Source organism: Microcaecilia unicolor, chromosome 3 (genome assembly GCF_901765095.1).
Source record: "Microcaecilia unicolor chromosome 3, aMicUni1.1, whole genome shotgun sequence".
NCBI lineage: Eukaryota > Metazoa > Chordata > Amphibia > Gymnophiona > Siphonopidae > Microcaecilia > Microcaecilia unicolor.
Window position 1 is genome coordinate 175866097 of NC_044033.1, and position 14879 is coordinate 175880975.

General features: G+C 45.2%; 1 protein-coding gene across 4 annotated transcripts in view; it reads left to right on the forward strand.

Annotated features, from left to right (window-relative positions):
- The window catches only part of ARHGAP9 (Rho GTPase activating protein 9), a 223037-nt gene extending 214780 nt beyond the window's left edge, over positions 1-8257 (forward strand). For all 4 annotated transcript variants that reach the window (XM_030196623.1, XM_030196625.1, XM_030196626.1 and 1 more), the window contains one exon: positions 7869-8257. In XM_030196623.1, coding sequence (XP_030052483.1) covers positions 7869-8061 — 193 coding nt within the window. In that variant the 3' untranslated portion in view covers positions 8062-8257. The remainder of the gene's footprint in view (positions 1-7868) is intronic.
- The last annotated feature ends 6622 nt before the right edge of the window (positions 8258-14879 follow it).

A 14879-nucleotide genomic window follows, 5' to 3' on the forward strand; every position in this document is an offset into this window, starting at 1 on the left:
GGCTCCTACCTGTTTTCTGTATCGGTGCCACCATGGCAATCTAGTGCCATCCAGGCTGATAGATATGGAGCCCAAGGCAGAAATGTGGAAGGGGGCCTCAAAGTCCTCAAGCAAGCTGTGCCTCCGTTAGTTTGATAAGTGTGGGCGCCCTGTGGCATAGGGGCCCAAGGCAAGTTGCCTTGTTTGCATATCTCTAACACTGGCCCTGAGTTCCACCCCTCCCTCATTCTCCAGTCCTGTCTATGGGCACCACAATCTCAAATCTGGCCTTGTAAACACACATTTATCTTCCTAGTCTGCATCTTCTGAAAGGTCAGTACCTAAGCAGGATTCTCTGTGCCTCTCTGCCCACTCTGTCCCTCAGCCTGTTTGTGTAGACTGGAGCACTGGCTGTATGTAGCCCTGTGAGGAAGGCTGGGCGAGCTATTTCTAAGTCACCCAGCATCACTGAGTGCTGGAGCAGCTACACCCACACTCTGTCTACCTCTACCAGTCGCTCTGTCAGCATCCTCAGCATACCACCCATATTCCTTCTACCGCTGCAGTTCAGTGATTTGTTCCATGACTCTGTGGCCTTTCCACACCCTGTCTTAAGAGTGCTTTCAGCTAACGTTTGCCTTTTTGTACAGAGTCACAGAAACATGTAAGCGTAGAATCTGAAGGGCAGGTACAGGTCCTCCAGGCCTGTCCAGTCTTTGTCTGATCTCCAGCTGTAGTGCTTGTTTCCAGGACAGATTTCAGGATTCACAGTGCCTTTTGTTTTTGGGGTCCAAACCCCATGCTTGGCCCCAGTTTTCTTTGTTACTCCTGTGTCACTCATGGTATTTTTTTTTTTTTTTTTTCAAAATCTAGGGTTCATTGAGAGAGGGAGGGAGGTTGTCTATTTCCTAGGAACGTGGGAACTTTCTTAGCCATACAGAGCCTGGAGTTGACTGAAATTGTACTGCTGTCATGGGTCAGCTGCTATGAGAAACTCCAGATTTACAATCTCTTTCTTTTTCTGTATCGATGCCACATGCTTCCATAATCAGCATATCTCATGATTGCAGCATAAGTCAATTCCTGCTGTTTCTCATTTCATCGTGAATAATTTCCTTTGAGTCATCTCAGTACCTTCTACCCCCACCCCTCCCTCCACTTAACCCTAAGTGGAGTTCAACAGAGGTAGGAAGAAAAGCCATTGAAGGGCTAGAATCTGGCAGAAAGCTTCAAATTCAGATCCTATGGAGGGTGACGGGAACTGAAACTGGATAATTCAGTGGTTCTCAACCCAGTCCTCGAGACATACCCAGCCAATCAGGTTTTCAGGATATCCACAATGAATATGCATGAGATAAATTTCTAAGTCCTAGCTCTGTTCTATGCAAATTGACAGGCTGGGTGTATTCTGGGTTGAGAACAGGGGAGTATAGCCACGAGTGGGCCTGGGCCCACCCAACAATGCCGGCATTGGGGAGCAAGTTAGGCTTCTGCTGCTGTCTTGAATCTCCCTCTACATCTGTCTTCAAATGATCGCTGGCAGAGTGTAAGAATTGCTGCTCCAGCTGACCCCGAGGCCTTCCCTCTCTCGCATCCCCCAACTCTGATGCAACTTCCTATTTACAGCCTGGGTGGAACGCGGCAGAGGGAAGGCCTCTGGATCAGCCAGCAGCAGTGATTCTTAAACACTGCCAGCGACCCTTTGAAAGATGTTGCATGGGGGGGGGGGGGGGAGAAGAGAGGGATAATTGTTGGACATGGAGGTGGAGGAATAATTATTGGATATGAGGGAGGGAGAGATGCTGCACAGGAGAGGGAGAGAGGGAGAATTGTTGGTTGTAGAGTAGGGTGGAGAGAGGGAGGGAGGGAGAGATGCTGCACAGGATGGGTGAAGGACAAAAGAGAGTAAAATGTTGGACCGGGGAGGGAGAGATGCTGCACAGGGGAGAGAGGGATGAGAGAGAGGGAGAAATAGGGGTGGAGGGGAGGGAGTGATGGAGAGATGTTAGATCTGGGATTCAAGGGAAAGAGAGAGAGAGAGATCATGGATAATGGGAGAAGGGAAGAGTAAAATGTTGGACATGAGGATGGAGGGGAGGAGAAAGAGGGAGGTGTTGGATCCAGGAGCAGAAGGAAGTGAGGGAGAGATTCTGGACTATGGGTGGGAGGGAAGAGAGAGGGAGAGATGCTGGACCACAGAGGGAAACGAGAAGGGACAGAAAGATGCTGGGGGTGGGGTGGAGAGGAAGGGAGAGGGAGATGTCAGGCTATGAGGGTGGGGAGGGAAGAAAGTAGGAGCAGATACTGGGCTGGGGAGAAAGAGAGAGGAGATGCTGGACTATAAGGATGGAGGGAGGGAGGATAGTGATTACAGGGGGTATACATATGGAAATGGGGAACAAAATACAACCTGCTCTGTATGCCCTACTGGGGGAGAAATATGCCCAGTAACGCACTGTTATGATTTTTTAATCTGTGGATGAATAAGTCATCAACAATCTCAGGATTCAGTCTAGCTCTCCTGTCTTCCACAGTCCTTCCTGCAATAGAAGATGTCTTCTTAGAAGATGTGCTGGTAGCAGGAGTGCAGAGGATCCCCCATGCAAATTTTGCCAGTTGTGGCCAGCATATTTGTTTGTTTGTTTTTCCAAAAAATCAAAATATCGTTGTCTTCATCACTCAAACAAAAATAACAGTCTAGTTCATTAATAGGCTTCAAAGTAGAGAATGACATGGGGATAAAGTTTGTCCTTGTCACCACGGGCTCTGCCCCCATCCCTGCAGAATCTGCCCCCATTCCTGCCCCGTCCCAATGGGCTCTGTCCCTGTCCCGGCGGGCTCTGTCCCCATCCCCTTGTCATTCTCTAGTCCAGACAACAAAAGTAGAAAAAGCATTTTATTTTGAGTTCAGTAACTGAAATATGTTAGCCTGGGAAATGTGCATAGCGAATGTCTTTTTTTTTTGTTACATTTGTACCCTGTGCTTTCCCACTCATAGCAGGCTCAATGCGGCTTACATGGGGCAATGGAGGGTTAAGTGACTTGCCCAGAGTCACAAGGAGCTGCCTGGTCTGGGAATCCAACTCAGTTCCTCAGTTCCCCAGGACCAAAGTCCACCACCCTAACCACTAGGCCACTCCTCCACTGTTGCTACTATTTGAGATTCTACATGGAATGTTGCTATTCCACTAGCAACATTCCATGTAGAAGTCGGCCCTTGCAGATCACCAATGTGGCCGCGCAGGCTTCTGCTTCTGTGAGTCTGACGTCCTGCACGTACGTGCAGGACGTCAGACTCACAGAAACAGAAGCCTGCGCAGCCTTCTACATGGAATGTTGCTAGTGGAATAGCAACATTCCATGTAGAATCTCCAATAGTAGCAACATTCCATGTAGAATCTCCAATAGTATCTATTTTATTTTTGTTACATTTGTACCCTGCGCTTTCCCACTCATGGCAGGCTCAATGCGGCTTACATGGGGCAATGGAGGGTTAAGTGACTTGCCCAGAGTCACAAGGAGCTGCCTGTGCCTGAAGTGGGAATTGAACTCAGTTCCCCAGGACCAAAGTCCACCACCCTAACCACTAGGCCACTCCTCCACTCTTTTTATTGTGTTCAGTAGAAAAGGAAATACATTTCTGTTTTTATTTCTCTACTATTGCAGTACATGCCGAGGTTCCCAATTCAATTTTTATCTACATATTTTTATTTCTATTTTGTGATCCCTTGTTCTTTATTTGGTGAGGGTCTGTTGGTCTGATTGTAATTCTATCAAAGAATCCCCTAAGGGAGAGACAAAATTTGACCTAATACTAATAAGTCAATTTAACAAAAATCCCAAAAAAGAGTGTGAACATTTGGAGGACAAATCATGATGTTCAGGTGAGCTGCTTTTAGCAGTATGACTCACTGAAATTAAGCTCTGGGTGCAGGTGCAGCCTATACTGAGTCCTCCTGGTCACCTCTTTAAATCAAAATTTAAGTGTATGAGATTGACTTATTAGTATTAGGTCTGATTGTAATGGCAGGTGGAGAGATTGGAGGGGGAGGCAGGGAGGAGAGGGAATTGTCTTCTTTATTTTCTGCCCTTTGCCCTAGTGTGTCTTAATACCAGCCCTGAGCCTTGCTGTTAGAGAATGACGCAGGGATGGGGACCGGGACAGATCCCGCAGGGATGGGGACAGAGCCTACAGGGACAGGGACAAAGTTTTTCTCCGTGTCATTTTCTACTTTGAAGTCTGTGGAAGACAGGAGAGCTAGATTGAATCCTGAGATTGTTGATGACTTCTTATTTATCCATATATTAAAAAACCATAACAGTGCTTCATAGGGCATATTTTTCCCCTCTAGGGTATGTAGAATGAGTTGTATTTTATACCCCTGGACGTTTTAACAGAGTGAATTAGGATTCCTTGGTGTAGTAGAAATCACCTATTTTTGGGGTTGGAAGGGTAGAGAGTGGTGGTGGGAAGGAGGGTTATTATAGCTGCTCATTGTTATAATTGTTTTCTATTTGTAATTTTTACACAACAGTTGCACAGTATATTGTTCCTTTTTATACTTTAATAAAAAGATTTAAATATAAAATCATAAGTGTTCAAGGCTTCTGAAGATGAGGACAGAGCCCACGGGGACGGGGCGGAGAGGGAGACAGGGCCTGTGGGGATGGGGTGGGGACGGAGACAGAACGGACGGGGACAAACTTTGTCCCCGTGTCATTCTCTACTTGTTGTAGCTGATGGGGATCCTCAAATCCCACCAGCTGGGGACCTCCTCTGAAGGAGGCCAAAACTCCCTTCTACTAAGCTTGGCAGATGATGGCAGCATCCTTGAGCCACCAACAACTAAGCACGTGTGGGGTGCCAGCATCAGTGGGTCAAGAAGTTGCTGCTGCTGCCAGCCAAGCTTGATGAAAGGGAGTTCTGGCTGTCTTCGGAGAAAGTCTTCAGCTGACGTAGCTTGGGGATCCTTATGAGCTAAAGTATTTATATTTTCAGTTTAGAGGTGCCAGGGGAGAAAATTCCACCATTTGGTACAGAGGAAAGAGAATCCTGACATGTAGATTGACTTGTAGATCACATTTTTGCAACTGGGATAGTGGAGGGTTAGATAATCTCTAGAACCAGGGAGAGCATTGCGAAGGGGAAGATCAATTAAAGGTTTCATAGAATCAGGGGTTAAGCCATATAGAGTTTTGAAAACAAATGTACATTGTTTGAATGTTATTTTGGCTTTGATTGGGAGCCAGTGTAACTTTATAAGCAAAGGGGCTGCACTTTCGAATCTCATAGCCTTGTAGACTAATCTGGCTCCTGTAGTTTGAGCTATCTGCATTTTTTAAAAGGAAGATTTTTTTACAGCTATCATAAATGGCATTGCAATAATCGAAGTGTGATTGATACTAATGTTTGTATTAAGGTTCTAAACATATCCTTAGGGAACAGATGCCTGATGCTTTTTAGTTTACACATTGCTTTATGTTGTCCAGTTAGTGCAAGTAGCAAATTATGGTCTACAACATCGAATGTTCTTGACATATCAAATTGCCTAGGCTAATTTCTTTCCTAAAGTTAGCAATTAATGTGGTTGTCAATTAATGCCAATACTTTATTTATTTATTAGATTTTGCTTACACCTTTTTCAGTAATAGCTCAAGGTGAGTTACATTCAGGTATACTGGGTATTTTCCTGTTCCTGGAGGGCTCACAATCTAATTTTGTACCTGAGGCAATGGAGGGTTAGGTGACTTGCCCAAGATCACAAGGAGCAGCAGTGGGATTTGAATCGGGCACCTCTGGACGTCAAGACCGGTGCTCTAACCACTAGGCCACTTCTCCAATTGATTGTTAGTACCCCTAAGTGGCTCATTACTCAAATTCTGATTGTGGCACGTGCAATTTTGAATGCCACATATAGAATTTGGGGGATAGTGTAAAGTTTAGCACCCAATTTTATAGAATTAGGCATATGTGTATATTTTTATACAGTATGGTGCTAATTTTATAAAGGAATTTTCAGATATAAAGAGTCTATTATAAAATTACCTCATAGATTATGTGTGGTGACGAAGAAGGTATATGTTTTTATGTGACCTGTGTGTAGGTGTGTTTGGGGAAGGATCTAGGGACAGAGTGGGGGTGGTGTCACAGATTACAAGCTGTTATAAAATATGTATGTACACTTATGCCTGATCCCGAGTAGTTGTAAATATATGTGGCTGTCTTTTAGCCACAATTGTTCAAGTCTTGTGAGGCTATTTTTATAAAGACACCCCTGTGTCCTTATTAGGCAAAAAATTAGGTACCTAGTTGGCCTCCCAGACTTGACGATGTTATAAAATTACTCTCCACGGAGCCAGATTCAATGAACGGCACTCAAAATGAGGAGCCGGGAAAATTCCGGGCCAACCGCTGTTCTACAAAGGGCAATCCCAGCTGAGCACCTTTTATAGAATAGTGCATACCACTGGATTCTATATATCGTACGCAAAATCCAAGCGTATTATATAACAACATGCGTAACTTAATTGGCTTAACAAGCCAATCAGCATTTTTAACAGAATAAGTAATATTGAGCACTAATTAGAATTTACACGCATAACTCATTAAGCATATTCTATATCGCACAGCGCCTAAATTCTAATGTGTGGAGCCAAAAAGGGGCATGGTTATAAGTGGGGAAATGGGCATTTCGTGGGCATTCCAAAATTTACACACACAGTTAGAGACTATGCCTTGTTTATTTATGCCATGTATAAGCGTATTCTATATATCAGACCTAAATCTAGGTGCTGCTTATTGAATACGCTTAGGCGGAAATGTATTCTGTGTGAATTTTTCAGGCGCCATATATAGAATCTAGTCCATAGTGTGGATTCCTATGCTCAGTTTTGGGTGCGAGGACTTCAAACCTGCTGTAATCCTGGCGCTCACAACCTTGGAATTCTATAACACTGAGCCTAAAATTTTGGAACACCCCCTTTTGGATTGCAAGCGAGACACTTTGGGTACGCAGCCTTATAGAATACCACGTAGGCTGGGGTCCTCCTCAAGGTTCACAACTCAGCCTGGGTTTCAGGATTTCCACAATGAATATGTATGAGATCTATCTGTATGCAATGGAAGCAGTGAATGCAAATAGATCTCATACATATTCAGTGTGGAAATCCTGAAAACCAGGCTGGGTTGTGGATGCAAGGACTGGAATGTGAGGACCTGTGGTGTCAGCAGATGCACATAAGTCCAAATTAGTGCCAATTAACGTCAGTAATTGATTAACGGCTTGCCCCAGGATTCATAGCATGGAATGTTGCTACTAATGTGGATTGGCCACTGCTGGAAACAGGGTACTGGGCTCGATGGACCATTGGTCTGACCCAGTATGGCTATTCTTATGCTCTTATGTACTTTGTATGTGCATCTGCCGAAAATTGGGTGATCTATATAGAATCCAGGGACATGTATGTAAATGCAAACCCCTCCCTAACCCCATCCACAGAAAAACCTCCACTCAGTTTAGGTGAACTTATGTGTATACAGACTGCAGGTAAATAAGTTTACCCATTCAGAAATTATATTTAATGTTTAATTATTTCATATCCTGCTAATTCATAGAAAATCAACAAAGTGATGTACAGAGTGAGACACAGTTAAAAGAAATAAAAAACAATAGAAACAAACCCCTCAAAAATAAGTAAGTAGAAAAATTGAAATTATTATTGCAAAATATGATTAACACTACTCCATATAAGAACAGGCATGTTATTTTATAAAGGTCTACTTAAACCACCATTTTACCCTCAGAAATACCTTTTAAAATTGCCATCTGAGCTGCCAGCTTTATAACCTCCCCTTCCTCTTTGTCTCTTCCTCCACTCCCTCAACCTAGAGTGATGGAACATGCTGAATTGAATCGCATGACAACCCAGAACATCGGGATCGTCTTTGGCCCCACCCTGATGAGGCCCGAGAAGGACTTGTTCTCCAATATGGCTGTGAACATGACCTACCAGAACCAGGCAGTGGAGTTTCTCGTACAGGAATTCCTGCAGATTTTTTCGGCAGCAGCAGCTGCAGAGTAACCAAGGACAGCCTCCGTGCAACAAGGATTCCTGCACCATTAAGTATTCTCTCAGGACTCCCGTCTGGGGAGCCAACGTCCTGGAACAGACTGGAACAGGGTTGAGAGAGGGTTGGGACTTGGGAGTAAGCTAGGAGGTGAGGTGTAAGCAGGGTATTGTGTATTGCTCCATGCTGTAATACAACTCCAGTCATTTCCAAGCTGCTCATGCTCCATCTTTGTGTTTGTGTACGGTGAAGGCTTACTGTCCCCTTTCTGAGGTTGCCTCTGTTTCTAGTCACCATGTGAGAAAAGCAGCAGATGATCCCTTTCCTTCAGGGGGTGGTGATTCTCTTCTGAAGGGGCATCAAGGACAGCCCATCAGTAAGTAAGTCCTTCTCCAAAGAGCAGGATAATGAGGAGGCCTTTCAATCTATGCAACAAAGCATCACAGTATCAAGGCACTGACACAAGATGTGTGTTGGACAGTATCAATCAGGAACGATGGACATCATGTGTGAGGAGCGGAATGCGCAAGTGAACCAGGGGGCAGATGCATGAGTCTGTAGAGGGAGGTTAATCTGTGTAGGTAATACAAGACAGATGTGTGAGTCTACAGAGAAATTCTATGTCAGTAATGCAAGCCCAGGTAAAACTACTACTACTACTATTTATCATTTCTATAGCGCTACAAGGCCTATAGAGAGACATTTATCTGTGTAGGTAATACAGGGATAGATGTATTACTCAGGGCAGGATTAACACTTTGGGCCCTAAGCAAACAGGTGCTTTGGGCTTCCCATTGTATTGTAAACTCCCACGAACAGGGCCTCACATGGTTCTGACTGCAGAGAAACCTAGCAGAGGAGGAAATAGTAGGTAAGAAGTTTAGTGACTTTTTGCCCACTGGAGAACAGTGCACGAGGATGGAGGGAAGGGAATAGTCAGCCCTGTGTAAGCAGCAGAAGCTCTGGTCCCCCCCCCCCCCCCCCCCGACTCTTCCTTTAGCTGACATCAAATGTTTGCTTTGGGAGCTATTAAATTAGCACACCTGAGAAGGGCTCTGCTAAACATTTGGGCCCTAGGCACATGTCTAGTTTGCCTGTGTCTTAATGCTGCCCTGATATTACACGGGCTATAGAGGGATCTAATTCTGTGCTAGCCTGTTAGTTCAAAGAGAGACGTTAATATATTTCTTGTGACACAGGGGCAGGTGCTTTAGTTCACAGAGAGGCTTTATTGTGGCAGATGCCACAAGGGAAGGTGTATCACTCTATAGAGCAGGGTCCTCAAATCCAGTCCTTGAGGTTCACAACCCAGCCTGGTTTTCAGGATTTCTACAGTGAATATGCATGAGATCTATTTCCATACACTGCTTCCATTGCATGCAAATAGATCTCATACGTATTCATTGTGGAAATCCCGAAAACTAGGCTGGGTTGTGGACTGGATTCGAGGACCCTTGCTATAGAGAGATCCCACTGATGCACAGGAAACATGCATCAGTTTATACAGAGTCATTTACACTGTGCCTGTGGTAGGAAGACAAGACTATTACCCCCCCCAATATTCAAAACCATTACCCGACCAGGAATGGCACCTGGCCGGTTATGTGGCATTTATCTGGCTATTTGGCGATATTCAGCAGGGGATAGCCGGGTATCCTCGGCTGAAATTCCCAGTTAATGCACCGGCTATATTGCGCGATATAGTTGGATATCCCCGAATATTCAATTCTTATCTGACTATTTAAGCAACCACATTGGGCCACTTAAATAGCTGGTATATAAGTACATAAGTATTGCCATACTGGGAAAGACCAAAGTTCCATCAAGCCCAGCATCCTGTTTCCAACAGTGGCCAATCCAGGTCACAAATACCTGGCAAGATCCCCAAAAAGTACAAAACATTTTATTACTGCTTATCCCAAAAATAGTGGATTTTCCTCAAGTCCATTTAATAATGGTCTTTGGACTTTTCCTTTAGGAAGCAGTCCAAACCTTTTTTTATACTCTGCTAAGCTAACTGCCTTTACCACATTCTCTGGCAATGAATTCCAGAATTTAATTACATGTTGAGTGAAGAAAAATTTTCTCCTATTTAAAGATAGCTAACTTTGAATATTGACTTAGAAAGTTAACTTGCTAAAAATAAACCGGATATTCAATGCTGGTCACCAGAAACGGCCCAGCACTGAATATCTGGGCTGACCGCCAACCATGGAGCAGGGCTGGTGTTAGAGATTTAGGGGCCTAGGCCAGAAACTGGGGAGGGGGCACCACAGCTGGTCTTCAGCCTATGCGTTCTTCAGCTTGAGGCAGGTTTGGGGGCCTCCTGTTATATGGGAGCCCAGGGCAATTGCACTGTTTGCTACCCCCTAATGCTAGCCCTGCACGGGAGTTAGCTGGGCTCCCTCCCTCAGTCTGAATATCGTCCCCTTAGTCTATAAACCAGCATTAATTAATATAAGCGACACAGGAGTATGTGCATCACTGTAGAGCAGGGGGTCTCAACCCAGTCCTTGGGACACACTCAGGCAGTCAGGTTTTCAGGATACCCACAATGAATATGCATGGAGGTAGGGCATGCAGATTTAATGCATATTTATTGTGAGTATCCTGAAAACCTGATTGGTTGGGTATGTCCAGAGTAGTGGCTTTCAACTGAGTCCTCAGGGACCACCTAGCTAGTTAGGTTTTCAGGATACCCATAGTGAATATGCATGAAATGTATTAGCATGCACTTCCTCCATTGCATGGGTATATTGAAAACATTACTGGCCAGCAAGTCCCTGAGGACTGGGTTGAAAATCATTGGTCCCAAAGACTGGTTGAAAACCTCTTCTATAGGGAGAATCTGTGTAGATATATTACTCTGTATATAGCCATTAATCCTTGTTGGGGACACAAGGACAGGTATATCTATAGATGGAGATATTAGGCTGTGTAGGTCAGTGTTTCCCAAGTCCAGTCCTAGCGTACCCCCTTGCCAGTCAGGTTTTCAGGATATCCAGAATGAATATGCATGAACTTGATTTGCATACACACTGCCTCCATTATATGCAAATCTCTTTCGTACATATTCATTGTGGCTATCCTGAAAACCTGACTGGCAAGGGGTGCTCCAGGACCCAACTTGGGAAACACTGGTGTAGGTGACAAAGGGATAGGTACATTGGTCTAAAACAGAAGTTCTCAAACCAGTCCTGGGGCCACACAGCCAGCCAGGTTTTCAGGACATCCACAATGAATATGCATGAGATAAATTTGCATGTACTGCCTTCATTGTATGCAAATCTCTCTCATTCATATTCATTGTGGGTATCCTGAAAAGCTGACTGGCTGGGGTGCCTTCAGGACCAGGTTTGGGAACCACTGGTTTATAAGGAGACTTTTTAAACTTGGCAGTTCTCTCCTGCTTTGAGAGAGCCAGTTAGAAGTCTGGTATCATGAGTTTCCATTTGCACTACTGGGAATTTTGTTTTCTCCAACCCCCCTATTCTCAGTTGGGTCATTGAAGCAACCATCCTGGCTCCCTTTGTAGTGTCCCCAGACCTTTCAGAAAGAGGGTGCGCTCTTTTCCCAGTAGGGCATACATGCATGCACAAGTTTGCACACGCATGCTAGTTCACGCATGCATGGGGGTTCCACTATTGGAGAATTGGAGGGGAGTAGAGGAAAACACGGCGCTCAAGACGGGAGAAATTCAAAATTGAAAGTCTTTATTTGCCCCCCCCCCCCCAAAAAAAAAGAAGACCCGACACTGGGTGTCTTCCTCTACTCCCCTTCAGTTCTTCACTGCTCTCCGTAGAGGATACCTTCCTGTTCTCCTTTGTGGACTTTGTGGTTCCACTATTGGGAAATAGTGCGCCTTCTTCCCAAAATAGTCCACACTATAACCAGTAAATAACAAATACAACGTGTTTTTTTACTGCTCATTTTGGTTTGGTAATGACGTAGAATATTATCGGTGGCTTTTCCTTTGTCAGTGCACACGACAGCCCATCTCTACTTGCAGGGGCAGACTGACAGTGACCTGGGCACCCGAGCACCAAGGGTCATGGTTCCTAACCTATCAAAAGTGATTAAATTAGCTGGAAGCTAGGCCAGATTAAGCCCTCAGGTGCTGCCCCACTGTCCAGTCTGCCCCTGCCTACTTGTTATCTGAGCCACTTGCCACCAATCTCTAAAGATACATTAACCTGCGTAGGTGACACAGAGGTTTATCAATGTACAGAAAAACACATTAATCTGTGCAGGTGACCAGGAGCAAGTGTATCAGTCTATACAGAGACACATTAATCTGCACAGATAACAAACAGAGGGACAGGCTAGGGTAGTGATCAGTGGTGTACCTAGCTTGGTTGCCACCTGGAGCAGAGCACCCCCTCCTCCAGGCGTGGCACCCCCCTCACCTGCCACTTCTCTCCCTCCCTCCAAGCAGTAAAGGGGTGCACTGAGCAGTCACGTGTCTGTCAGTTCTGCCAGTCCCCTGCCCCGGAACAGGAAGTTGACAGAGGGGGAGGGGACCGGCAGGAACAGGAAGTTGACATCTGAGGGGTCAGGGGACTGGCAGAGCCGACAGCCATGTGACTGTTCAGTGCACCCCCTTACTGCCCCACCCTTGGTACACCACTGGCAGTGATACCCAAACCTTTTCTCTGGCAGAACCCCTAAAATATTTTTTTTCATACATTGAGGACCCTTCAATATATATGAACATATAAACAGATTCTATAGTTTCTTGAGGAACCCTAGTGTTCCCATGAACCCAGTTTAGGAATCACTGGGTTAGCGAGACATATTGATCTGTGCAGGTGACACAGGAGAAGTCAGTAGGAAGATGTTAACCTGTGTAGTTGTTACAGAGAGAGGTGAATCAGTGTGTAAAACTGTATTTGATTTCCTTGGTGGTTTCCCTTTTATTAATGTCAGATTTACTGAACGTAGCAGAGCAGTCTCACTAGTGACTCAGCAATCAAGACAAGAAGAGTAAACCCTATGGAATATAAATAAACTTATTCTTCTGCCGTGTTACCATTTGCATTCATGTCATCCTGTTACGCCAGCTCATATTGCTTTGAAATCCAGGGCTGGGAAGCATGTGGGGGGTTTCCAGAGAATTTGTGGTGAAAGCATTAGCATGGCTTTGTCATTTCTCACTGGCCAGGAATAATTTCTGCTCCTGCTTCCTGACCAGCATCACTTACCCTTGTTTCGTAAGTGCACTTTCTTTTTCTCATCCTCTTACGGTGATCAAAATCGGGTGTGGAAAGGGCGGATTCCTTTGAAGCTGGCTTGGCTGCATTGCCTGAGAAAGGTATCCTCAATGGAAGGATGCAAAAGCCCTGGACCGTGTGTTATTTTGCAGTGTTTTTTGTTAAATCATGCTCTGATAAAGTGTGAAAAATTAAACAGGGACTTTGTGGAAGGATAGAGTTGTAACAACAGGACCTTTGTAGAAGGACTGAGTGGCTCTGGCATGGAACACCAGGGAGGGCACAGAAGGTCTGAGACAGCAGGAACTGTGCAGAAGGGTTAAGTCCATCGGAAGTTATCCATCTGGTTCTAATTGTCAGAGCTGTGAGTTTGAGCCCCTGTCTATGAGTCAGAATCCCAGGAACATGTTTATATTTAGAACAAACATTTGAACCTCAGAGACCTGCATGCTTGAACGCAAGAGCTGGCACTGTGTTCTAGCACACAGATCATTCTCATGCTTGCACTCACTTCCTGCCAGGTGTAAGCCAGAGCCTCCCCCACTATGAATCTGTTGCAGGATTGAGGCATTTATTTCCTACCACTTCCAAATCTCTTTTTGGTCCTAACAAAATAAAAAAGCTAAGTAGAAAGCACGGCTTAGGGTACCGGTCCATCTCTGCCACTTTCACACTGCATGACCTTGAGTATGTCATTAAAAAAAATCAGTTCAGGCCCATTGTGCCGTCCCCTATGTTTAAGCCTAGCACAAACACAGACCAGCATCTCCAAGTGAATACATAGGACAACAGTTCCCAAATCTGTACTGTAGACCCCAAAGGCATCCATAATGAAAATGCATGAGATATATTTGGATGTATGGGGGTTTGTGGTAGTTCATCTTCATGTATTGCATATTCATGGTGGATAGCCTGAAACCTGACTGGCTGCAGAGTCCCAGGGCAGCTTGAGGAGCCACTGATAGGCATACAGGTCCAGTTTGAATGAAATTATTTGTGTTCTGGAGTAGAGCTTCCTCCAGTCTCCCTAGAGCTGTCCACCTCAGTGGCCTAGCCACAGGTGGGCCTGGGTAGGCCGGGGCCCATCCACTTAGGGCTCAGGCCCACCCAACAGCAGCACATATTTAGTGCTAGCTTAGTGGGGATCCCAAGCTTCGCCAGCTGAAGACCTCCCCCTGATGGTGCTGAAAACACTGCTCTCCACTTCAGCAGTCTAAGCTTCCTAAGCTGCTGATACTGGCCTCTTCGCATTGGTGGTGGTGGTGGTGGGGGGGGGGGGGCGGGAGGGAGGAGAACATTCTTGACAAGGCCCACCCAAAATCTGCTGTCTGGCTACGCCCTTGGTCCACCTAGTAGTCATCTTTGGAAGACAACTGTCTTGCTGTTCAATAACAGAGGTTTGGGGGGGGGGGGGGGTGCTGGGAGAATTAAGAGCAGAAGGCATGGAATAGTTGGAAAGTTTCATGGATAAACAGCAATAAATCACCTGTGTGCATGCTTCAGGAAGTAAGAGATGGTACCTGTGCAGAACGATTTATTAACACTGATTTACACAAGACTTCAGTTTCATACTTTACAAAGTATGTATTTACATGCAGCATATAAGAAAGGATACTCTAAAG